Source organism: Idiotropiscis lumnitzeri, chromosome 12 (assembly GCF_059441095.1).
Source record: "Idiotropiscis lumnitzeri isolate Australia: NSW breed Sydney's pygmy pipehorse chromosome 12, RoL_Ilum_1.0, whole genome shotgun sequence".
NCBI classification, from domain to species: domain Eukaryota; kingdom Metazoa; phylum Chordata; class Actinopteri; order Syngnathiformes; family Syngnathidae; genus Idiotropiscis; species Idiotropiscis lumnitzeri.
This window is the reverse complement of record NC_142402.1, coordinates 9,065,552-9,090,798: the sequence shown is the minus strand read 5'-3', so window position 1 is coordinate 9,090,798 and position 25,247 is coordinate 9,065,552. Positions and strand designations below refer to the sequence as shown.

At 40.0% G+C, this 25,247-nt stretch overlaps 1 protein-coding gene across 1 annotated transcript in view; it reads right to left on the bottom strand.

Moving 5' to 3' along the window:
• ephb3a (eph receptor B3a) overlaps positions 1–23,452 on the bottom strand; it is a 54,425-nt gene extending 30,973 nt beyond the window's left edge. The window contains exons 1-4 of the mRNA XM_088310406.1: positions 22,787–23,452; positions 11,803–11,867; positions 6,751–7,423; positions 842–997 (exon numbers count right to left, since the gene is read on the bottom strand). Of these exons, the coding sequence (XP_088166532.1) occupies positions 842–997; positions 6,751–7,423; positions 11,803–11,867; positions 22,787–22,844 (952 nt within the window). The 5' untranslated portion in view covers positions 22,845–23,452. The remainder of the gene's footprint in view (positions 1–841; positions 998–6,750; positions 7,424–11,802; positions 11,868–22,786) is intronic.
• Between the last annotated feature and the right edge of the window lie 1,795 nt (positions 23,453–25,247).

Below are 25,247 nucleotides of genomic sequence, written 5' to 3'. Positions count from 1 at the left end.
TGCATCCCGTCTTCCAATTTGACAATTTACAGAAGACTTACGACTCGACTATCTGCAGTCATAATGTAACGCTTCGGGAAACAGAAATGTCTGGCCAGCAACGTGACAGTCTTCTCCATTTGTCAGTACAGTTCTGAGAGTATGAAAATACGCTGGTTGAGGAAAATAACAGCAGTTAGCCACACTAGCTTTGGCCATTCTAATCTTAAAATATTCATACCAGCAGGACCATGAGACTAGCAGCGAGGAACGACGGTAGTGGCGTGAAGTGAAGTGCTAGCTTCATCGGCACAATGTTATGGACAACAATGTGCCGACAAGAACTGTGTGATAACAAGAGCTTTATACATATGCATATCAACCAACCAATATCATGTTTTACATTTCAGCAAAAATTAGACCTAGTAACATGGTAAATTGCAAAATATGCAAGCCTATAATCAAACACAATAAAAGGAGAGCCTGTCTTAGAACATGCTACGCTTTGAAACACAAGAAAAGGCCGGTTCCCTGAAGAGAAATAAAAATGCGCTGGGATCCTCATAAATTACAACAATTCCATTCAATGTAATGGTGAATTGTATTAATTGCAATTAGCATTGGTTTTGTGGCGGTCTGTCGAAAAATGTGTTTATGAAACCTGTCCGTGGCGCAAAAAAAATTGTGATGGACCGCAAATCTAAATACTGCTATATGTGAAACTGGTTTGTGGCGCGAAAAGGGTTTGTGTCTAAGACAACCACTTATTAACTGTCAACACTTGAGCAGTCCTGTGTTCTTGTCAACAAACATAAATCCCGAGCAAAATGTATTCGAGTGTTTTCCATGCAGGATGACTTACTGGTGCAGGCAGTGTCAGGTGAGTCGCTATCAGCGCGGTAGAAGCCACTTTGGCAGGGACAAACACTGGCTCCTCGGGCACCGGTGCGACTGTTAGACGGACACGCAGCACAGGAACCGTCACCGAATTTGGATTTGAACGTCCCGGGGATGCAAGCTGGATGATAGAAGAGAAAGAAATCAGTGTTGGGAAGTAACCAAGTATAAATAATTTGTTACTGTACTTATGTACAGTAGATTTGTTTGATGCCTGTTCTGTGCCGCAGTGTTTATTTTATTTTATTTTTTTTTAAGATATTACACACCCATGGCCATATTGAAGAGATATTTTTCTGTTGAAGGCTACAAGAAGGTTTTCTTAGCCCGTACACAACATTAGCCAAACTATGGCGTCACATTGTTTTCATAACATAAAAGTTAAGCTAATGCTAGCTAGCTCTTGAAGAACAACCAGTTAGCATGTTTTACGTTCCGCTTAGTTATCAAAATGTGTTTTGTATTTAACTGAGTCAACATTAATTTGTACTTTTAACAGAGTGCCGTTCTTTTTCTTTTTTTTTTTAGCCTCCATATATCCCATTAAGTACAGAGTTGCCAGCTGTGGAACAAATAAAGAAAGCAATCACAGAGAAAAAGGAGAAATGTCACGCTACAAGACAAGTAGCCGTCAGGCCTATCAAGAACAAAACAGTGCACTGACGAAGCTCGGTATTTATTAGACATCAATACCCGAGTGAGAAATGGACCACATTTCCAAAACGTTATCATTATATTTGCATCTGGTCTAGCTTTTTTTTCCCCCTTTTCCATGTGACATTAATCTCTCGAAGCTGGGATGACAGTGATGTTTAATAGCAAAGAGGAGGAAACAAGGGATAAAGAAGACGATAGACCGCTGACAGGAGATTACTGTTTTCAGACAAACAGAGATGGAGAATGCCTTCGAGGCGACGGATACACCCTAAACCTATCCATCAGCCCGCAGCTCTCAGGATACCATCAAGCCTCCAAATGCATACAGAGCTCTCTCATAATTAGCCTATAAATCAGCTCTGCGTTTGAAGGAACATCAACAAGACACAAATTAGATGACAAGAGTTACGGTATGAGGAAAACTATATGAGGATTGTTAACAATAGGTGCGGAAATAATAAATAAAAAGAACTCACTTTTTATCATATTGGTTAAAACTGCCCTCTTTGACCACAACTTGTGCCTCTCATTTAGATTTTTAAGTAATCACGCCGCCGGAAAAAAAAAAAAGCAACAAATTAGAGACAAAACACCCCCACGGCTCCACGCTGGTGTGTGTTCTTGAACTTAAGGAGCTTTACTGAGACGATAGGACACCGGGAAAAAATGGACATTCCTCGTTTGCCAACAGCTGGATATTTGAAGACAGAAGCGGAGAGAAGGGATCTCTGGCAGATGAGATGACTCAAAAACGATGCAGTGGATTGTAAATTCCAAACAAAGACAATTTCAACATGATAACGGGGCTCTATTTTCAGAGAGCGTGCTCATGTGCTCGGGCGTAGAGACTGCCACATTTTGATTTTGTAGTGTGTTCGGAAACAGACCAGCTTAAAGCGGGTCAAAGTTTGTGTGACATGATTTTTGGTGGATGTGATGGAGCTGTGGGGTGAGGACATACACGAACACGAACGATCAGATTATAAGGTGGTCTCCAAGTGCCCCACTTCACAGCGCGGATCTGTGCTCGCCATGGCAAACTTTACACCATCCACCCGTGGGGTTCCATCTAAATGTAGTTTGCGCGCTTTAATATTCTGCATGGGCTCCAATGAGTCAATTTAAGACTGCACGCACCTCACCTGCACTCAATTTAAAGAGAAAGAGAGCGGCTGCGTTCACAATGGTTCAAACGCCCGTTCCTAACAGCGCTCATCTGCGAAAATACCAAAAGAATGAAAATTCCAGCACGCTTTGAGTGAGACTTGTGCTGGGCATGAAAAACAGAGCCTTTTCCCTCACGTAACAGCTTTTCGACTATCACTTCACAAATCCACACTAAGGTGCTACAGAAGAATGCTAAAATCACCTTTCAAGCCATTAACCTTGTTTTCCAAAACACTCTGCCTTAATCAAACGACATTTGGGGGCTTCTTTTCGAATGGTTCTGTCAGAGAAAGCTCATTTTTTTTTGCCATCTGGAAGTACACGTGAAGTCAAGGTGAAGAAAGTTGCATTGGATTTTTTTTTTTAGGTTAAATTGAGCTAATATTGAAATGTAAACCAAGACTAAAGAAGGATTCTGATAAAGAGGATTAGTAGTAAAAGATGTGGAAGAATCAGCCACGGCAGGGCCATTTTCCACATTCCAAAGCGATAGTGTAAAAGTGGGGTCTCTGGCAAACATCTGTCCTGTCAGCATGAGGTCTCATAAAACCCAACCGGTGAGGGAGTGAATGATTAACTAGTCGGCTCAAGTGCTTTTTCAGTTTGAACTCAAGTTGCAGGCTAATTCTCAACAATGGCGCTTTTAGAATCATCCTTGCAGCTAACAGCCTCTCATTGTAGCTGGAAAATGGCGCAAGAAAAAAAAAAAACTAAAGTCAATGAGATGACAGTGCAGAATTTCTGCCTCCCGACAGCCGTTTGGGTTCCACACTATCTGATCCGATTTAAGGTTCTCGGTTATTTGTTTTTATTCTCCGTGGCCTTTTTCGAGAAGTTCTTGAAACACCCCACTGTCCTGCTTCAATCCACCCATTAACCTCTCCAGAGCTACGATGATTCAACATTTTAAAAAAAACTAATGTTTCCTCTCATTCTCTCCACGTTGTCTCTTAGCTAACACAGCAAAAACTGAAAGCAAAACAAGATTCATTTCATCCTGAACTGATTGTTGGGCCATATAAAACTAGAAAATATTCGATTGTGACCTATCACCTCACAAATCTGACTTTCTAGGATGAATTAAGTCAAGAAGTAAAATTAGTAACGGAGTAATTCAGGTACCTTTATTAAAACAAATCTTGTTAACCGTTTATTTAGTTTGCACCGTCAGAAAGAAACTAAACGGCGGATGGTTGTTACCTCAGTTTTGCAAATCTCTGAGGCAACATAGTAGCTGTATGTACCGTATATCTGCCAAGTCCGATAGCTCCCTACTGTGGACTGCAGGCGTTCTGGGTTACACACACGTAAAAAAAAAAGAAAAAAAATAACATCTCATATTACATGTCAGATTACAAGGACAAGTGACCCACCATATACCAGAACATAGAAGTAACCCTCACAATACATTTTGCTCATTTCTCTTAGCAGCACAAGTGCTTGTGGGAGCTGAACAAAATATTGTACACGTTTAGATCTCCAGACAGATCCTAAGTCGTGTGGACTAGCAGTTGCTCCGTAATTTGCTGCTATGCACACTTTGAATTGAAAAGAAACTTGATTATCTAAAAAAGTAAACCAGTTTGTCGTTTATTACCCAGTGAAATGTCTTTTTTAATCTTATTCATTCAGAAATGTTTTCTAAGCAAGTAAACATATATTTAATTATTTGACAGAATTTCAAGTAGGATACTCAATACTAAAATATTTGATAGCAGAAGCCCTAATTATGAACGTATTTTTCCCCCGTTTGATTTTCCTACAGAAGGTATCTTATTCCACAAATAGACTTGTGTTTTAAAATAATGTCATCCCTTATACCAACATAATATGCCATTGGTCCTGACTTGTAAAAAAAAAAAAACACCATAGTAAAGCAAAAACTGTGGTGCCTTCGGTCAATTTTTTTGCTTCGGCTTGCAAGCGTTGAGACACGAGTGCTATGTGATGGCAATGAACTCTACTCAGCTTACTTCGCGACAAGATGCAGTTTGGCATATTAACAACAATTCTTTAAAAAATAAACTATTTGATGCCACTGCCAGTTGAAGTTCCTGTTAGTATTCCTGCATATTGCTGGATTACACACAGTGGTTGAGTGAAACGGTTCTCAGTTTGTCTGTACGATCGTATTAAGCTGCCACTGGGTGGCCAAGTCACGCACACCAGAAGGAGCCACAATGACTAAATTATGATGCACAATTGTTTATTTCGTGACAATCCTTGTCATTACGTTACGACTAGAGGTTACAATGAAGTGCAAAATGATATTGTGCTATTTTCCTTGGGAATGCAGAAATTGATTGATTGCATTCCCATTCATTCGATGGAGAAAGTTGATTTGCGATACAAGTATTTGGAGTTACGAGTGTGGCCCCGGAATGTTGAACTGGCGCTTGGATTATTAGGGGATTCTTGCCTGCATGTAAAAAGTTTGAGACCACTTGTCCTGGAGTGTTTTGTCTTGAGAGCGTCACTCGCACTGAGGCAACAGCTAAAACGTCTGAGTGATTAATGTTAGCGTGGCCATGTTGGCTCATGTTGCTCTGAATGGTGTTAATGAGTGTGGCCGGCTGTAGATTAACTAACAGGAGGCCACGGAGGAAATTACACTTCCTCATCGCAACCCCTGGCTAAGGCCCTGGAGAGCTTTTTCTCAAGCAACGGCGGGAAGCTTTTAACCTTGAGCCGACAAACGGCCACGACAAATACCTCCGCCACGTCTTTGACACCATTTCTCAGCCTAGGTGAGACAGACGGGAATGATTGTCTATCCCACAGCATTTACAACCCCCTACCACCCGCTTTTTTCATTTGTTCATTCTTGGCCGCTGCTCCGGTCTCATGTTTGGCAATTCACACGTTCTCTCGTCTTCCTGTCGTTTGTGGACTTCAAACGTCTTTTTTCTTCCGCTATCTGTATTTTCCCTCTATTGGCTCGCCTTTCTGCACCGCTATCTTTCTTTCCCTCCCTCCTGTTCTGCTCTTACTGTATTTGTATGCCGCTCCTTTCGGCAACACCTCATTAATTCATACTCTCCTCCACCCTCCTTCACCTCCATTCAGGAACCACACAATACATGCCGAGAGGGCAAAAACTGGGGGGACATGCGGGGGAGAATTATTAAGCAGCTTTGGTTCAATAACGGTTGAAAAGTCACATGAGATACTAGGAAGGTGCATAATCTTCGATTAGTTGATCATTAAGAATTCATTGGATTTTGTGTAGCCTAATTAGTTTTCGGTTAATCATGTCTTGAAGCAATTGAAACTCTCAACTAGTTTTGTCTAATTCCCAACCACTGTGCCATGGCAGGAACTTATTCAAGTACACTTAATTAGTCCAAATCCTAGCAATTATTTGCTACGACGAATTTATCTTTGTCTATTTACGCTTGCAACGTATAGTGACAGGCAAAAATAAGTAAATGCTCTTCCAGTAGATGGCATAAAGCAAGGGTGTCAAACTCAAATACTCAGAGGGTCGAAACGTAAAACTTGAACAAAGCCGCGTGCCAGAATTTCATTTTTCAAAAACAATATAGATGCAGAATTTTTTCTTGAAAATGTGGTTTTATTAATGCAATACAGTGTTTAGTTTTTAAAATGACTATTATCATTTTGAGTGTTACTATTATCATATAGAATGTAAAATGGTAAATATAATTACACTGCGGGCCAAGTGAGTGTGGTAAATAAGATAGTAAGGTAGATAAGTAGGAGGGAAGTTCTGGCTTGACGGACGGACGGACGGACAGAAAGACAGACAGATAGATAGATAGATGGATGGGTTGACAAGCTAATCGACTCAGGGCATTGATAACCAGTCCTCTTTTGTGACTTTTGTTCCCCATGTTTTCTTATGCTGTTTGCCTTTTTTTAGATGTTTTGCACAGACAGATAGATAGTCCACAGGATTGTTTCCCATTTTGTGTGAGCCATATGCCAGGTATTCCCAAAGGCAAAGTTGTTTAGTTGACATTTAGGGTATTTTAATTGCTGTCAAATGTCAAAGCGAGCGAACCGTATGAAAGGGATAACTCCACATACCTTGGCATTGGGTGCGATCAGGGGAGGGTTCATAACCAGCGACGCAGGTGCATGCACCAACTGGAACCATCCACTCTCCGTCACCATTGCAGTAGAGCTTCAGCGGGACGGACATTTCCATGGCGTTTGTCACACAAGCCCCTGGCGCGATGACTAAGGAAGTTGCTTCGGCCCCCGTCGCAGTCTCGGGAAAGACGGCGAAATTGGCAATGGTGGTGGAGCACTTTTTGAAGAACACCCGGACGGAGATGAGCGACATGCAGGCTCCGAGGTCCTGGAAGGCCAAGAAGAAGCCCGACTTGGACAGAGGGCCAAAGCTGCGCACTTTAGTGTTGATCCTGCCAGCTTCCAGGAGAGAAAAACTCTCGTCGGGGGCTATAGTATCCACTTTGACATAAGGGTTCTCCCTCCACAGGGGGCTGGTGTCTGTGGCCGTGTCCCCATCCGATTCGTAGTAAAACAGATTAAATGTCTCTTTGCAGGAGCCGGGGATGTTGGGGATGCTGGCACAGTCACGTACGGAGAATTTGAGCTCCACGTAGACACGAAGCACACCCCTGCGGGGGATATAGTCCGTCCTGAGCCAGTTGTTCTGGTTGGGCTGTCGGACATTACACACCTGGTAGGTTCTGATGGGGCTCATGGAGTCATCATAGCCGCTCACTTCCTCCCACTGTGGGATTAAAAAACACACAGTGTGACAAAGGAAGGCAGGGAGACGTTTGATGATGACACGGTGCTCGTTTAATAGGCTCTTTTTAATTGGACAACGGGTCTATTTCTCATTTTGCGACAACTGAGCCTCAGCAGATAGGCGCTTATCTGTTATGTTTTAATTAATACAGACTTGTATTAAACATAGAGCCGCCTAATACAAAGCAGTGAAGCATGAGCGCATTCAAAAAATGAGAAATGACATCTGATATAAAAAAAAGGCACATCCCACATTGTGTTGGGTCGGGACTGTGAGGAATAATTTGCAGCGAAACAAGATGTGAATTGCAAGAATCAGTCGGCAAATTCTATTTATGACATGCTGACTATTCATAGAAAACACATTTTCTCATTAAAACACATTTCCACGCATGCTGGCCATTTGACAAACCCGTCTGGGACTGATCATTAATTGTAAAAACAAGGTTGTTTTGCATTTAAGAATGCAAATGTGGTGTCTACATTTGTAGGAGGGTGTCCATAAAGTCAATTTATCTGTAAAAACATATCTATTTTTTCTGTGTTTTTTTTTTATCTTGCTTCTGTTCATTTGCTTTTAAAAAAAAATTGTGTAACACCCCGTATATATTTAAATACAGGGGCACTCAAAAATAAACCCCAGCATTTATTATATATGAAATGAAGTGGTGCCTTGAGCTGCCTTGTTTAATTAGTTCCTTGGTTCATAACACTATTTATAAAAAAAAAAAAGAAATGACATTCTATAATGTTATATTTCATAAAAAATATGTCATAATTTAACTTTAAAAAATCTATAACACTGTTGTGAACAGCTTGGCCATCTTGGTTCGGTATAATATAGACCAGGGGTGGGCAAACTTTTTCATTGGTGGGCCACAATGGGTTCTAAAATTTGAGAGAGGGGCCGGACCAGGTGCAGATGGATGGAGTGTTTTGGTAACCTCACACCTCATCAGAGAAAAAAAAAAAAGATTTTAATTTTAAATGAAAATGAACAAACACATTACAACAAAATATATGTGTTTGACACCACCACAGTATTTAGAAAATAAAACATTAACAAGGTTTATTCATTTAATTTTTTTCAAGTTTGGCATGTGGCCCCCGGGCCGTAGTTTGCCCACGCCTGATATAGACATACAGTTAGTTATTCATGGAGGACGTCATTACTCTTATTAAGCTGCAGTAGTATTTATAATTCTTCTCATATTGTTTTAATAATGTCTGTCTACATGTGTTGTTCCACCGTTTATGTTCAAATATTTGTTGCTTAAAGGGTAATCACTCAGCGCGACACAGGTGCTACTCGTTAGCCCCGTCTATCGCGTTTTGCACTGTTTGATAGCATTAAGCTAAGCAGACTTTGTTAAAGCAAAGCTATGTGAATGTTTTAAATACCGACATGTAATTGTCTTTGTGTTGTGTTTGCCTTTTATTTTTTTTTTAAGAAGAATTTTCTACTATCTGCCAAACTGCTGCTTGGTGTGAGGTGAGTTGCGTTTGCTGCAGACGTACAGGGCTCAAATCCTTAATGTTGGGTCAAAGCATGCTGTCTATAATTAGTATTTAATGCAACGCTGTGCTGTGATGGCCTTCCTGTGATCTATGACCTCACCCAGAATATAGTTTCATAGAACATATATTCACATCACTCATCTGCTTATTCTTTATGAATAGCTGTGTTACAAGGTGAAGTATTTATACGTGTTTAATACTTTATGATTCAGACTGTCGATATCATCTAAAGTAGATGAATAGCTTCATACGTATGTTGGTCCTCTGCATATTAATGTGTGGTAACCAACATAAGAGTCTGATTAATGGCCCAGTTAGTCAATAAATGTATAGTCCATTAAGCAACCACCTAATGGCAGTCAATCCATTTTTTTTTTCTTACCCGACAATTCCCAGTTGGACCAAATGCTTCGTTTCCATAACAAACGAGTTTGCAGAAGTTGATTATTTCCAGAGCAAGAATATACTGCATAAGTCATCTCACGTCTTCTAGCTGCTGTGCAATTTATTCCCACGCGATGAGCCCAGGAGTCAGCGCTAGGCGTCATAAATCACCAACAACACGTTTGATGCACTACCTGACAAATATGATAATTGCAGGTCCCTGAACGTTTGGGCTTGGCGGCCAAGCGGACGGGGGAGGCTTCCTCGCCGCTTCTGACGTACGACTTTATGGATACCAGTACGCTCAGACTGTGCCCTTTTTAGCAAAAAGGAGGGAGCCTGTGCTGCCCAAGATCGTTTCCATGGAAACCCAGCATTTCCATTGACTGACTTTGCGCTCACGTAGCGAAGACAAATGACACTGGCCAGGAGTGGGGGGAGGTCTGTCAGCCTGTTAGCCCTCGGGTCAAATTCATGTTGCTTCATTTTCCCACCACTCATCCGGGGCATATCAACAGAACACCTTCATTTTGGACTCTCAGATTTCAATTATAAGGCACTCCATGCATCCTAACGGTTCTTCAAAACTATGGTGATTTGCTTTGGTTTATCAGCACGTTTGCACTTAAATAATAAAAGTGCTGGAATGGAGATTACGGGTGGTGGTATGCATGGTGAGCAGAGAGAGCGAATGTTGGTGTGGGGTCTTGCTGACGAGTGTTTCATAGATAAACATGCATCAGCAAATTGAAAAAGGGGTCAAGTGACTAGGAGCTCCAGCTCACAGTGGTGTGTCTAAAAGGGAGCCCCGGTCATAAAGTGGATGGCATCGCTCACTTATGGAGGAGAGTTTTTGAAGATGAGCTACATACTATATCTTTGTAATCTAAGATTTGGAGGTCTGTCATTTTAACCAGCAATTTCATGGACTGTGTTCATAAAGATTTAGTAATTTATATTACACCAGATGGAAAGCGCTTCGTTACAGCTCCGGATGTTGTGAAATGCGCTGTATAAATAAAGTTGTATTGTATTGTAAAGAGTAGCTTTTTAACTTTAGAGAGAAGAGTGTCAATGAGTGCTTAAAATGAAAGACTTTTAAGGCCTTTTCGCATCGTTCCCCGGTGAAGGATTGTCCAAATTTGGAAGCGTTTGCATAGTAGCCTAACAGGAAGTGACTTTTCTCGCAGGTTTTATTGAGGTGTAGAGTAATTTGTATGTCTCTATTGTCCCAAAGCGACCCACTGACTTCCATTTTCCCCCCATTCTGTTTACAGTACAAGTTAGCCACAATAACATTCTGAAATCACTTTGCCAGCCACTCTCCTAGTGGATGTTTCTTCTGATGTCACCGGGTCACCCTTGCAGCACATACACAGTCCCGCTGAGCGTTGCTAAGTGCAGTGTGAAAAGGCCTTGAGATCATCAAACTGGAAAATGCTATGCTAAAATGTGGCAAAGTACTAATGCCTCGGCCACATTTGATCACTTTTTTGTTTGTTCTTGAAGTCTTTTATCCAAATTTTATGACTGCAATGTATTTTTATTGTTTGTTTCATTGAATATTGGCTTTGGTGTAGGATGAATAAAATGGAAATGGAAAGATATAATGATATAATGTGGATGACAATTTTGATGGTTGCATTGAGTAGGATTTGGCTTTGGATTTGTGGTGTGCTTCGGGTGGGGGTTTGAAGATGGGCGATCCACTCGTTAAACTTCTGGTGTTGTCCTGTGAGTCAACAAGTATTTATACAGTAAAAAATAAATAAATAAATCATACAGTCCCAATTTTTTTATTGATTTTTTTCTCTTGTAAAGGTGCAATCCAAAACAACTTTATTCTTTTTGACAATACACGTCTTATAAAGATTCCCTTTTTCTTAATGACTTTTTAAAAGAGTAAGACTTTATTCTCATAACGATTCTAAATATTTGTATGCAAAACATATAATATATATGAATTGCTGTTGTTATAACATTTTGATTTTTTTGGTTTGAAACCAGGCATCTAATTTCTTTGGAAATTGGGGGTTAATTTTCTGTGATTTACGTTAGGATTAGGAGTGGGCCCTTGGAAACATTTCTTCTCTTCCTCGCAATTCTTACACAGTGTGGGGACTTGCTCTAGTTTATCTGCATGTTTGCACACGATTTGTTTAGAGAGCATGATGCACAGATTGTGTGTGGCTCATCAAGCTTTTAGCTTTTTTTAATTCTGAAACTCTGCAGTTGCTTCCCCCACAATGTCACGCAGCGTGTTTCTGATTTGCGTTTTTACTATCCCAGAAAAGCAAACACACGTTGCAAAAACAAAGCAATAAAACAGTAGGAGGTGTGCTGCTCAAGACACTCGGGGCTCTATTAACGAGCAAATGGAACAAATGTTGTTAAGGGTTGGGGGGGGAAATAAACAAAGTGGGTGTGGCCACAAAACACAAGTAAACATATGCTCACCCCACTCTCTGGGAACGTCGTCCAGGCCAGCTCTGTTGTAGCCCACCGACTGTCCATAAGCGTTTCTGCAAAGTCAGGAAACACTAATTATAAGAATGGCAGTTAATTCACAGTGTAAAAAAGATGAAATAAAGGCAAAATGGAATTCCTCTACCCCTTCATTAGTCTATACATTGCATTCTGATTAATATTTGCGATATGTGAGTTAAGCAGCAAAATCCACCCGATTTTAGCCATCAAAAGGGGCGGCCATTTTGCCGCTTGCTTTCGACAGGAAATGGCATCACAAGTGCTACGGGCTCAATTAACCTCCAATCATGGCTCAGCTTTAGAAAACAGGTAAGGTCATTACCAATGTTGTGATGTAATTTTCAGTTGACGAAAGTGACAAAATGGGAAATCATCATTCACCATGGAAATGAATAGAAAGTCCATTCATCTTTTCTAGCCATCCCAAAGCCATGTTCAACTTCTTTCTATTTAAGAACATTTGCCAACCACAGGGGGTTTTCCACATCATTGCTTTTTCATTATTAAGATTGTTAAGAGAAACAAATGCATGAGGTGAAATTCTCCCACTCATCCACAAAAAAAAGCACATTTTGCCATGATTTGAGATATTTAATTTTGGTTCGATTGGTTATAAGAAGAACAAAGCCTCCCTCACTATGCCGCACCAATTCTGAAGGCCCACAAAAAGTACACACAGGTTCTCCTTTCAATTGAGATTTGTCAAACATACTTATCAATGCCCCCCCCCCCTCCCGCCCTCGACTGCCCACCCAAGCTATTTATGACTTTGCATAGAGGTGAGAGCGGAAGGTAGACAAGGAGAATAAACAGCAAATCAATAGGCACTGTTGTCTGGATGTCAATCAGCCCTCACCTGGTCCAGAGGGCTTGTTACACCTCTCCCAATTCCCACTCTGAACGAGAGGCCTCCCAAAGTGATGTTGTTGTTAGCGCATAATTACTGAAACAATTACACTTTCTTCCCAGAGACTCAATGGCACGGCGCCTGCTGTGCACCATTTGCTCACAAGTTGTTGATAGTGCTACCCAAGGAGAGTGAGATGGTGCAGGCAAACACACACACGCACACCCCGGGGAAAGCACAAAAGACAAGCCACACTCTTGCTGGTCTGTTTCCATACTGTTGTGCTTCAAAGAATGAAGGCAATGCAGTAGAAGCACACTGTGTGTCCCTGACTTGCCTGAAGAGATCATTGGTCCTTCTGTAGCTGCTGAGCTAAAGTGTGGGCACTGTTTACCGTCTGGCCGCCACCTTCATTAATAAACCCACAATGGTCTCTCTTCTCTTTGGAATACACATTCGCGGTTTGCTATCTGTGAATTCACGTATTAATAGAGAAACATTCCAGACCCACCGGCAAGACATGAAAATCAATGCTTATAACGAGGCAATATTAGCCGCTGAAAACAAGCATGGGTTCCCTCTGTAAGTTTGGCATATCGTTCAGATGAACATAGGTTTCGTTCCAATTTTCATTTTTTTTTATCTTTCAAGCAATCTGATATTAACCCAACCTACAAAACTGATTGGATGACAGTAGCTACAATAATGATAAAAGTGACAAATCAAAATAATTATTTTGATCAAAAACAGGATTCCGTCAAGACAAGAATCCAGAAGACGTAAGCATCGCCTTAGAAAAAACTTTATTAGATCACAATTTGCATGGGAAATTTGATAAGATGACTTAAGTAATAATATACTAGTTTTTTAATTAATTAATTAATTATTAATACAGGCAATTGAGAAAAAAAAAATCATAATAATGATAATTGGGAGGCTGTCAATTACTTTATACTTGCGTTTTTTTTGTTTTTTTCACTTTTCACGGCATGATTTTCCACAGTCCTTTCCTTGAATAGACAAAAACTGTGTTAAAAATGAAACATGCTTGTCTTCTCATTTTAGATTTTACTACAGTTGTACGCTGGGAGCAAAAGAGGAGCAGACAAAAGGAGTTCTAAGACCTTCTTGTTGCAATGCAAATGAGATTTTCGTTTTCATGTGTGTGTGTGTGTGCGTAAATGGAGATGAGACCTGACATCTGGTGTTGCAGCTACACAGATACAATGTTAAAAAAGTGGAGAAGCCTAAGTAGTGAATAAATTCAGCACAATCTGCAATGAATGAATGCAGATGCACCAGAAATTCCTGGTACTCTTCTTTAACACCGCTTGATACAATTACCACTGAGACATGCAGGAACATCCAAGTTCATCTTGATCTAACAGCTTAATTCATAGACTATGCGGAGCCTTTTCTCATAAGCAATGCACCGTAATAAGGCGTTTTGAGGATCACTTTAACAGAGGGAACCTCGAATGTGGAACACCCAACACTTTAACACACTTTAATTGGGAACTCAACTTGACATTATTTTCCCAGCAAGTAGATGTTTATATTCATCAATCCAAATGTTTACTCAACAAACGTACAGTGTATCAATTCCTGTATATATCGGTATGGTTTTATGGTTTTAGAATGAGTAGTTGCACTTTGGATTTCAGATTAGAACAGCCTCTGTGTAGAAGTTAATGGTTGAAGAGTGAATTTAATATATTTAAGATAATAAGAAAATAAAAAAAGTTGAGGCACTTCACACTCTGTCGGTAGAACAAACTGTGTCGTTATCATGAGAGAAGATGATACAATTCATGGAGTGACATGAACAACATTGACGTCGTCCTTAATGGTGGCTCGGCTTTAGTTAGTTAATTTAAAACCAGTTAAGCTGCCAGGAAGTCGGATCGATTTGAATTGTGTGTTCTACATGTAAAAAAGTCACACTAGAGCTGCAGAGTAAGTCAGCATTGCTCACGATGTATTTTTATTAGTTGGATCTCAGTAAATAATTGATTATTTTGCCATCCAAAGCCCTTTTCAGTCTCGCCTTTGTTTTATAGTTTGAGGTTTCAAAAAAGCAAAAAATATAAGCATCAAAGTCACTGTCTGACCTTTTTTCTACAATTTACTGCTTTTTGTTCAAAAATTGGCATTTTTGCTGAAAGCAACTCATATTCTGATTGTTACATAAAATTGAGGCATTGTTCGAACCACAAACCCATGTCAAAGGGCAAGCGACACCACCAAGTGGATGATGAAGTGGCTGAAATAATGTTGAATTTTGTTGAAAGATGTGGAATACTAGCTAAATGTGTGAAAATTGCACTGCATTAGACGGCTAACACCTCAACCCAATGTGCCACAGTGACTATAGCAAAAGCAATTCATTTAAAGCATGATGCGGTACTACTGTCATTTAATTCTACAAACGGAATCTTAATCAGAATGCCGCGTTTAGACTATTATTGGCGCATGCAAAATAAAATAAACAATTGTTTTGAGTTGACTTTAAAAGAAACTCCTGCTTCAACATTCTTCCTGGGCACCGAGATCACACTCAGTGCTTTAAGTGCTTCTGCCTTAGCAGAGAAACAGTGAATAGATTTTCCAGATTTTTGGAAATATGGAAAACGAGAACATTTGTGACTAATATTTAATAATTGCCTACTTTGAAGGTGATGTAGCGCTTACGCCGATATCATAAGCACGCGTCGGTCTATGAGGACTTTCAAAGGAGTATTTCAAAAGTTTTCTTCTTGGTGCCTTTATTCCCTTTCATGTGGTTGCCACATACATTTTTCAACAAACCTTAATAGATGATTTATGTTGCTGGGACTATTTTCCGTAAACTCGATTATTTTTTTATGTTTCACAACAGGAATTCGGGAAAGGGCATTTATTTATATATTGAGAATCTTCTTCAAGTTGAAGAGTTGAATCAGTCGGCTAAAAGGACTGTGTCAAGTAAAAAAAAAAATAATAATAATAATGTTTAAGGCATTGAGTTGCTCTTGCTTTTGTCTTGGTTAAAGTAACAATCCCACACTGTAAAATCTAACAACAAACTAATGTGAAAAATGTTTTAAATTAGAAGTGGAACACTCCATATTATTATATTAAATAAAAACATACAATAATGACACAATTAAATAGAATGTAAAGAAATAAACCGTTTTTCTCACACTTTTTGATTCAATTCGATGGGCCTTGTGCTGCCCCATCTGGTGTGCGCACCTTGGCTAGCAAGGTACAGTATGCAATATTCACCTTGGGAAATAAATGGAGACTCTTAATTCTTAAGTAAAACACACAAATATTAGTCATCCTTTACAGAGGATGAAGCATATATGCTTGTGAGTATTGTTGCTTCATTTTGTGTGTGTGTGTGTGTGTGTGTGTGTGTTCAGAAATCTGTTGCTTAAACACTTGTGACACTCATTAATTATTAGCATTAAGCTAGCTGAGGCTACATGGTTGTTTTAAATGCAAAGTACACAAAGTGTCATTTTTTTGTGTATGTTTTATTTGACTGCAAACATCAACTGCGAGTGGCACTAAACACTTTGAGGCCTCTTTTTGATTCATTTTTCAGGACTTCTATCTGCCAAACCCCTGCTTATCGTGAAGTGAGTTGAGTTGATTACAGGCAGATAATAATATATGCCAAAAATCATAACTTTTGTCTTGTTTTTCAAACTTAGTTTTCGCAGTATGTGCGCATGCGCGTGTGAGTGAGATTGACAGCACCTCGGTTCAAACACACAAGAATGAACACCTTTGTTTTTATCATTAGTTGTGAGAGAGGGGATTTGGGGTGCTGGGGCGGGGTGCAACCAATCCCAGCTGTGTTTGTTTGACTACTTTCGGGCCTTGGGCAGCACGCACAGCTGGCTGAGCCACAGATCATGCTCGGCCCCTCGGGAGTCCGATCCAGTTCAGCCTCTCCTGGCCCTGGTGCTCAGGGTCGGCTAGAGCAGTCGTTCACGAACCGAGGTCCCATGAGCCATAACATAGGGTCCACAAAATAATTAGCAATAGATTAATTTTTTTAATTTTAGTAGATAAAATAAACATACAATTACGTTTTCCTACCGTGGCTTTCAGTCAATTAAAAGCTCTGATATGATTGGGACCTCAACACAAAAAAATGACCCGACATTTGTTAATATTACAACAAATATTTCCGTAATAAACAAATACAACTTTGTGAATATGGAATTTAAAAAAATCGGTACTTGTTATTCGAAAGACTCGGGAAAGATAACGAGAATTTGTTACCGCCACTTTGTGACTTAAAAAAAACAAAAAAAAATTTCTTGTAAATGTAGTGACAATTTTTTTCTTGAAAATAATATTACTAAAAATATATTCTCATAACATGTCATTAGATTTTTTCTTTTAAAAATGTGTTGTTCCCAAAAATAAATGAATTTCTGTCTTCGAAAAATATATATTATTGTCTTGTTAAAAATTCTATTAAAAAAAAACTTTATTCTATACCTCATTCAATGTTACCAAAAATCTGAATTTGTTCTGAACATCATCCCTTTTTTAAATGTGAATTTTATAGCCTTATGCAATGACATTTTTTCTCTAAAATACAATGAACATTTTTATATCTTTTTTAAAAATATGCCATTGTTCATTAAAAGAAATGACTTAAAAAAGTGCAACTCACATTTTAAGTATTTTCAACAAAAAAATCTGAATATATCCTTCATGATTCAGATTTTTTAATTTATTTTTTTTTAATCAGGAAGTTTCACCGTTACTTTAAGTATTTTTTTTCTTCCCAAAACATTTTGATTCCTGCAGCATTTAGTACACATGGTAGTTGTTTGCCGGCAGTATTATGAGTGGGGTCCAGAAGAAAAATGTCCCCCTTAAAAAGGGGCCCTGGACCAAAAAAAAAATGCAAGAACCTAGAGAGTCTCTAGTGCAAATCTTACAAACATGCAGAACTACCAGCCTTGTGTGAATTTAGCTTCATTTTTGTGCAAGAAAAAAGAAGCCTTTCTTTTGTATCCAGCAAAGAAGTTTCATGTCATGCTCCTATATCCACTCATAACACATTTCCTTCATTTGTTCCAGAAACTGGTTCAGATCGTAAAAGATCCCGTTTGTTCCAGAAAGCCTCAAACCCCTCTCGTAAAATTTACTACACCTTTGAGATAACCGCTACTATTACTCATAGACCAAATCTCCACCCCACCCCTCCCACCACACCCGCCATAGCCATAAAACTACAGCCACAACAGCAGCAGTGGAGTTGCCCAGGGGTAAAAAAAGAAAAGAAAAAAAAAAGAAAGAAAACAATGCTGCAATGAAAACTTGTGAGCATATCTGTCCTTTTTTTTTTTTTTTTTGGTTTTTAAAAGTCATGATCACCGGAGCCAAAATGCCACACATCCATGAGTTCCAAGCGCACTTTGGGAGCTCACACATGTTTTATTCACTTTGAGAACGAGCGAGAGCATCATGAAAGCGAGGCCTCATCTTACAACGTCGGCTCGCTTGCCAACAAGCAAACATATGAAATATTAACTAGCAAATATTAGCATCAGTGATAAGAGGATGATCAGCTATACAGCCATTAAAAAGGTATACTGCATATATATTTGATTTTTAAAAGCAGACGACTGCGGGGATCTGACATCTGAGTTCCTGCAGAGCTCTGCTTCATCTCTGCTTGAGATTCTCTCCGATGGGAACAGTTTGACACTTGATGAGGAGCTATTTCACCACTAAAGTCGACCTGATTTCATTTCACGAGTTCACAGCTGATTGTACATTCATTTGCAGGTCAGCAAATTATTAAGGCTATCTCCGTGAATCAACCCGCGTCGAAATAAATTGCATCTTTAATGGGTGATGATTATTTTGTGCAAAAGCTCAGCAACGCTCGTCCTTCCACTTTATGATCTTTTAAAACAACTATACAGTAAACGCTTTGTGCAAAATGAGAGTAATGCAACATAAAAATGCCAAATTTTATTGCGGTCTTTTGGTGTGAACTGCAGAGATGTGATAACACGAGCATCATCAAGTTGAAGCTTGCCAAACTCAAAAAAAGAAAAAGAAGAAAGTGCTGAACTCCAAAGAACCACACGCGCAGCAGAGAGAAAAAAAAAACATTCTGGCCATAATATTACAGAAATTGCGAATGTATGATGACGAAAATCGGCATAACGTGTGCACAAAATGCACATTCGTAGATTTAATATGGACGTTTGGGTTTTCAAATGGAGTGCACTTTTGCTCGTCCTCTACGTTCTCCAGTTTCATTTGCTTCCCCAACTAGACAGCCATGGTTTTGTATTTTGTACATATGTTGTACATGTAGCCCAATTACAATTTTGTACGCACGTTATAACTATTTAGTTCGTGGCCAAAAAAAAACAAAAAAACATCCAAATTACTTGTAGTAATTTGTCCACACCTGCCACAACCTAGTGTCATATGGCCTCAAATTAGTATGTCATGCGCACATTGTAACTTGTACTTAATACTGTAGCAAGTACAATATGTTATAAGTGCCAGCACCATTCAAAATATGATACCCTGATTAATGTGACATTTGTGGAATAAGAAATGAACACAATAATTTGTCATGTTGGGCAATATCACACTCTGGAAGTGACGTCACAAGTGGAGTTACACTTTTGCCTGATAAAACATTTAATTAAGTCTTTGTTATAAATGAGTTGGTAAAACTACTGCCAGGCTGTCAGACTCAAATTTACAAGTGCAGATTAATTTTTACCAGTAAAACCACCTTTCAAAGTAGGCCGCCGGCTGCCATGATTCTCCTGGGCAGCTTGCAGCTCACAGTGAGTCTGTACCATATCAGAAAAATTTAAACAGCGTACGATACATAGTTATTAGTTAGCAATTGTTAGCATATTAAATTAGTGATTGAACACGATTTTGGGATGGCGTTGCGTTGATGTTGATGGGAACAGTATACGATGGCAATATAAACTGTGGCATTGATATGCTATGTTTTTCAGTTTCATGCCGTCAATGTGCCGTGAGGGCCAACTTCAAAATAAACGTCTAACAAAGCGCTGATGTCCATCTATTATTTGGTAGGCTATAATTTTGCAGTTGGCCCCCCGCAGCTCTTTGGCAGCGTGTTCTGTATGGAACATGAACAATCGGGGTCGTGACTGGCCTGGCTGCAGTCAATATAAGCTAGGATATCAACTTGAACTTGAACAGCCCTGGCTAGTCAGCCGAATCGTGTGTCCGTCATGAGCCGGTTGGATACAGTTAGCGGATTTGAGCGATGTGTAGCGGATCGTGACTGAATATTTATGAACTGGCATACTGGTATGTCACATTCTCCTGAATTCCACCACACTGACAAGCTCTAAAAATGGCTGACCACATACACGAGAAGATGCAGTGCCTTTAATGTATTTTTTAGAACACATATTTTGTAGATTTAAGTAAAGAACATCAGATAAAGAGCGTAAGCACTAGATAAGATAAGATAAGATAAGATTCCCTTTATTAGTCCCACAATGGGGAAATTCGAGATTCGAACCCAGGCCTCCTGGGGAGACTGGGACCGAAACGCGGCGCCTTAGACCACTCGGCCATCCTGGCAGATATAACAAAGTTCTGTCATCTTGGGTTGACTTCGCCTTTAAATTGTTTGCCACCCATGCCAAGTCTACGGCGGCACAGAAATCCACCAAGGTTCAGCAAAATAATGACATAGCAGAAAAAAGGCCTCTCTCACTTCTAAACCCCCTCTGATGATCTGCCCTTCGTGTTTACCCTCAGAGGACAAACACTAGTTAACCCCTGAGCCTTGAATAAAAATCCACAGCCAGCTTGGGAGAAAATGGGCCGATCATCTTGGCACTAAATCCCAGTGGGACTCGGAAGGGCCGGTGTGCCCGCTGCATTGATTTACTCGCTGACACCAGAATTTATGAGAAATCACACTGGCCGCGCTCCAGCGGAGGCAGAACAGCCAGGGAGGTGAAACACAGAAAAGGAGGAGCTCAGGTGGGTATGGCGGCGAAGGCGAGGGTGGACGTGACTTTCCCTCGAGCACAGCAACACTACCCGAGTGTTGAAGACAACTTAAGGGGCTGCGGCGTACTTGTTAAACCAGTGACCTTTAATTCACTATTGTCACCTATCATGTTTCACATGTATGTCCCGCTGGCTTTGAGGCACGAATGAGGGGTGGGTGGGGGTTTCGCCATTGATCCAGTTTGGTCTGTGTTTTAAACCTCCGCAGCACGCTTCTATTTCAAAGACGTGAATTCACACTCCGGGGGGTGTGGTGGAGGTGTATCGAGCACCCCCACATTCTGCTAGCACAAGGGTTCTCAAACTCTTTTGGTCCAAGTTAAGATTTTAGTTTAAAATAATATTTAACATAATTCTAAAGGTGGATGGTGGCAGTTTGGCGAGGGGCTGGGGGCGGGGCTTGGTAGGATACCTATGTTTATTTGTTTTATGAAGTTTTACCAATTTTGCTTAAATTAAGTAACATATTCCTGATTTCATTTTTTTTAAGACCCGTTCTTGCAAAGAAATGTTTTACTCAGCATCGTCACAACGATGAAATTTCATGTATAATCTCATAATATTTTGCCTTCTTTCCCTTCCTATAAGGGTTAAAACCATAAGTCGAACTTACTACTCGGCATTGAGGTTTATCGCTGAAGGTCTGCTTATTGAAAATTGTATGTAATGTGTTTGACGTCTCGTCTTCCAATCTGTCTTTACAGAGGACTTTTCAATTTGCCCGTTTGTGGTCATTGGAAAAAGTGAATAGCTAAAATCCACAAGAATTTGACACCCATTGAAATACATGACGGGAAAAAAATAAGAAACAATTCAGCCAAAATGCTGATTAACATTTCGTTTAATTTTCCATGCCAAATTTGGTCCAAACGGGGAGGAAAAGCAAAAAAAACACAACAATACTACTCATATATATATTTCTTAAATAATAAAAAAATATATATTTTAAAAAAAATCTTTGAATATGCGACTCCACAGGTGTCAAACATCAAGTATGCAGGGTTCGACTCTTTCGAAAATGTCTAGCCAACAAGGTGACTCAATCTTCATAATAAAAATGCCAGTTAGCCTCGCTAGCTTTGGCTATCCTGAAGATTTATATCAGCGGGACTGCGTGACTGGCAGTGAGGAACTACGTGAAACTCTATCTTGGTCACAAAAATGTAACGTTTCTATATCTGTCTCTCAATATGCGTCGATATATGAAACCTGTCCGTAGTCGTAAAAATAGGTTTCAGTCCAATCATTTGTGCAAAGTCAGATATCATTGATTAAATGGATTTTGAATTTCATCACATTATATTTGATTAGTCGTTCATTCCTTAATCTGTATGGGCAAAAAAAAAAAAAAAGTCATTATTACAGTCAAGCCAATTTTCATTCACATCTTATTCGGATTGCACATTTCATTCTGTGTGCAAACGCTTCTATCTTATCAATTCGACTTTCATCACAATATCGGTGGCGGGGAAAAAATTGGTAGCCGTCCAAATCCTATCCAGTGATAACTCGTCCTATGTTCTGAAAAAATAATTATATGAAAAACAAGCTTTATTCATGTAAGGGTGTCAGACGGATCTGCTGATTTGTTACAATCACATCGGGGCTTGTAATTGGTGCAAGGGAGAAGTCATTGGTTGAGATGGTCCCCATATGTAGGTATCATGCACTTTTTTTTTAATGATACATCTTTGTAAATCATTTTGCAGACCTTCAAATTACAGCTTTCCAACGCTTGGGGGTCCCCGGACCCCAGTTTGTGAACCGCTGTGCTAGTGGGTGTGACAACAACAGGGACAATAGCAACAGGGCAGCCCTTGAGCCGCAATGCATGGGCATCATCACACATCGCAAACCCACAGAATCATGCATTGACACTCTTTTCTTTTTGAAGCCTTAAGTGAGCCGAAAGGTGACTGCACTGAAACCACATATCACATAATCTACTTTTCCTCTCGTGGGATGTCACAGAACCAAATTCCAACATATCCATTGTTCTCGTGTGGGAGACAAAAGTGATAAGATGGGTGAGAAAAAAGAGAAATAAATCAAGCATACCTTCAACAGCCAACACCATTGGCACGAGGAGGCTGCACACCCACAGTAAGTAATCCATTGTCAGGAGCCAGGCTTTTGTAACATGAATAGAGACCCTCGGGATGGCTGCTGGCTGGCTGGCTGGCAGGCGGGATGGATGGTGGGATGGATGATGGGCTCAAACAGTGATCACCGCTGCGGAGCTTTGTGTTCCCTACTCACACCACGGAGGGCTCCAGCCACCCCATTCCGGCATCATCCAAGTGTCGTTTGTTGTTTTCTTGTATTTTGAAAGCCCCCTGTTACTCAGTCACGTCCCGTTATTCCAGTGACTGCGCGCTGTCTCATTCCCGTGATTTGACTTTACCAGCATCTGACCATGGGCGCATCTCTCTCTTTCGCTCTCCGTCTCTCTCTCTCTCTCTCTCTCTCTCTCTCTCTCTCTCTCTCTCTCTCTCTCCCTCTCTCTCTCTCTCTCTCTCTCTCTCTCTCTCTCCGGGGTTGCTGTCCTCCCACCCCACGCGCACAGAATTTGTTTGGGAGGTGGGAGGAACCCGCATCCGAAGACGTGCGTACTGCACCAGCGGTTCCGAGGAAGTCCACTTGGGCAACTCCGCTGAGCTGTTGCGCCTCCGTTGGGGGCTGTGCGACGGAATGGCAACACTGGGGAAGGACAGACGGCGGGAGTGTGTGCGTGAATGTGAATGTGAACGTGTGTGTGCGCGCGCGGGTTGTGGTGGTGGGGGGGGGGGGGGGGTAACGCGGGTTCAATTCGCTGCTCATGAACAAGCAGCATCCGGTGATCGCTGTCAAAATAATAGCTTCTACCTACAAATAATGTTAAAATTTTCAATTGGAAATCCTTTTGCACTTCTTGTTTATGCACCCTGTTTAGTTTTTTTTTTGTTGCTGTTTTTTTTTTTTTTACAAAAATAAAAAAAAAACGTCTTTACAAAAATATATTAAAAATACCCTACCGTGAAATATAGTTGACAATATGAAGAAAAAGTTTCAGTTTGTTAATACACTTATTTTATTTTGCTTAAATGTGAGTGTTACTTGACTAATATTATCTGTGAATTATATGTGTTTCATAATACAACTGAATGTCTCCATGTCAAATTACAGCTTGAAATATACCATAGCTGGAAAAAACAGCTTTATGTGTTTTACTAGTCAAAGTTGCCTGGAACTGGAACGGTTCAGAATAATGGTCAGGGTACAAAAAAATCTGACGTCATCAAGGGTTTAAAAAAAAAACAGGCCTAATGGTATTTGAATTATCGTACATGAGCCATCTGATTTCGAAGGCCCTGGACAGATTACATTGACATGGCATCGCATTGAAGTTTACATACGATTGGACAGAAAAATCTAACTTCCAATTACACATACTGGAAGCAGTGTAATCAGGTGAAACAATATCATTCAATATATGCATCCATCCTTCTGTCCATTTAGCGACACAATATCTATCTTATATATGTAGTTGTGTGAACCGAATGAATCGCCACAAGAATTCAGTTAAAAATCTGTTTTAACAGCCCCATTGCAAGTGTTCTCGCGACCTGCCTTGACAAAGCCATGACATAAGTCTTCTTTGAATTTATTTTCAGGATGTCAAATTTTAAATCCCATATTTCAGCATATCTAAAGAATGTTATTAAATGCTTTTTAGCCTTGAACTATACCCACATAGTTAATCAGTAGAATGCATTTCGCAAAAAGATCAATTTTAAGGGACCTAAATTCCCTTACCATAGATGGCGGCACAACCATGTTTTTTTTTTTGGTTTTTTTGAATGTTTGTTTTTTTTAAAGTGATATTTATAACACATTTTTGTTAACGTAGAGCACAACTAAAGATATGCTCTTGTACCCTACACAGATGAGATGACAGTCCCGCTCGCATTCTCAACAACGGCCAATTTCGGGACTATGCATTAAACTTACCATGCATGTTTTTTTAAATGTGGGGGAGAAAACGGAATACATTTTTTTTTTGCTTGTTTTTTTGTTCTATTGTTAAGCAGTTTAGATGTTCAAAAGGGAGTAGGAAGAAATAAAGAACTTATTTAGTGCTATCCCCAGATCTTTTAGTGTTTTGACTTGTTTCAAATTATTATGTAGCTATGTTACATACATGACCATTAAAATATTTTTTTTTCTCAGTTAAGCATTTACACCATTTCAGAGTTACTTTGTTCCATTAGTTGTGAGCCATTTGCAGTCAAATATCTTTCCTGGACTAGGCCGATTAAAAATATGAGTCACAAAGGAACAGCTGCCTGAAAATGACCTCACGCTCACCAAAAATCTCACGTCATCTCATCAGTAGGGGCAGCACGTGGCTGTCACTGTGTCGTCCCCATACTGTATTATTACATCTGCGCTTTTATTTTGTAGTCAAGGTGGATATTTCCCCCTGCAAGTGCGCGTGAGTCTTGACAGAGGTGGCTGCGGGTGCTGAGGATGAGGTTGA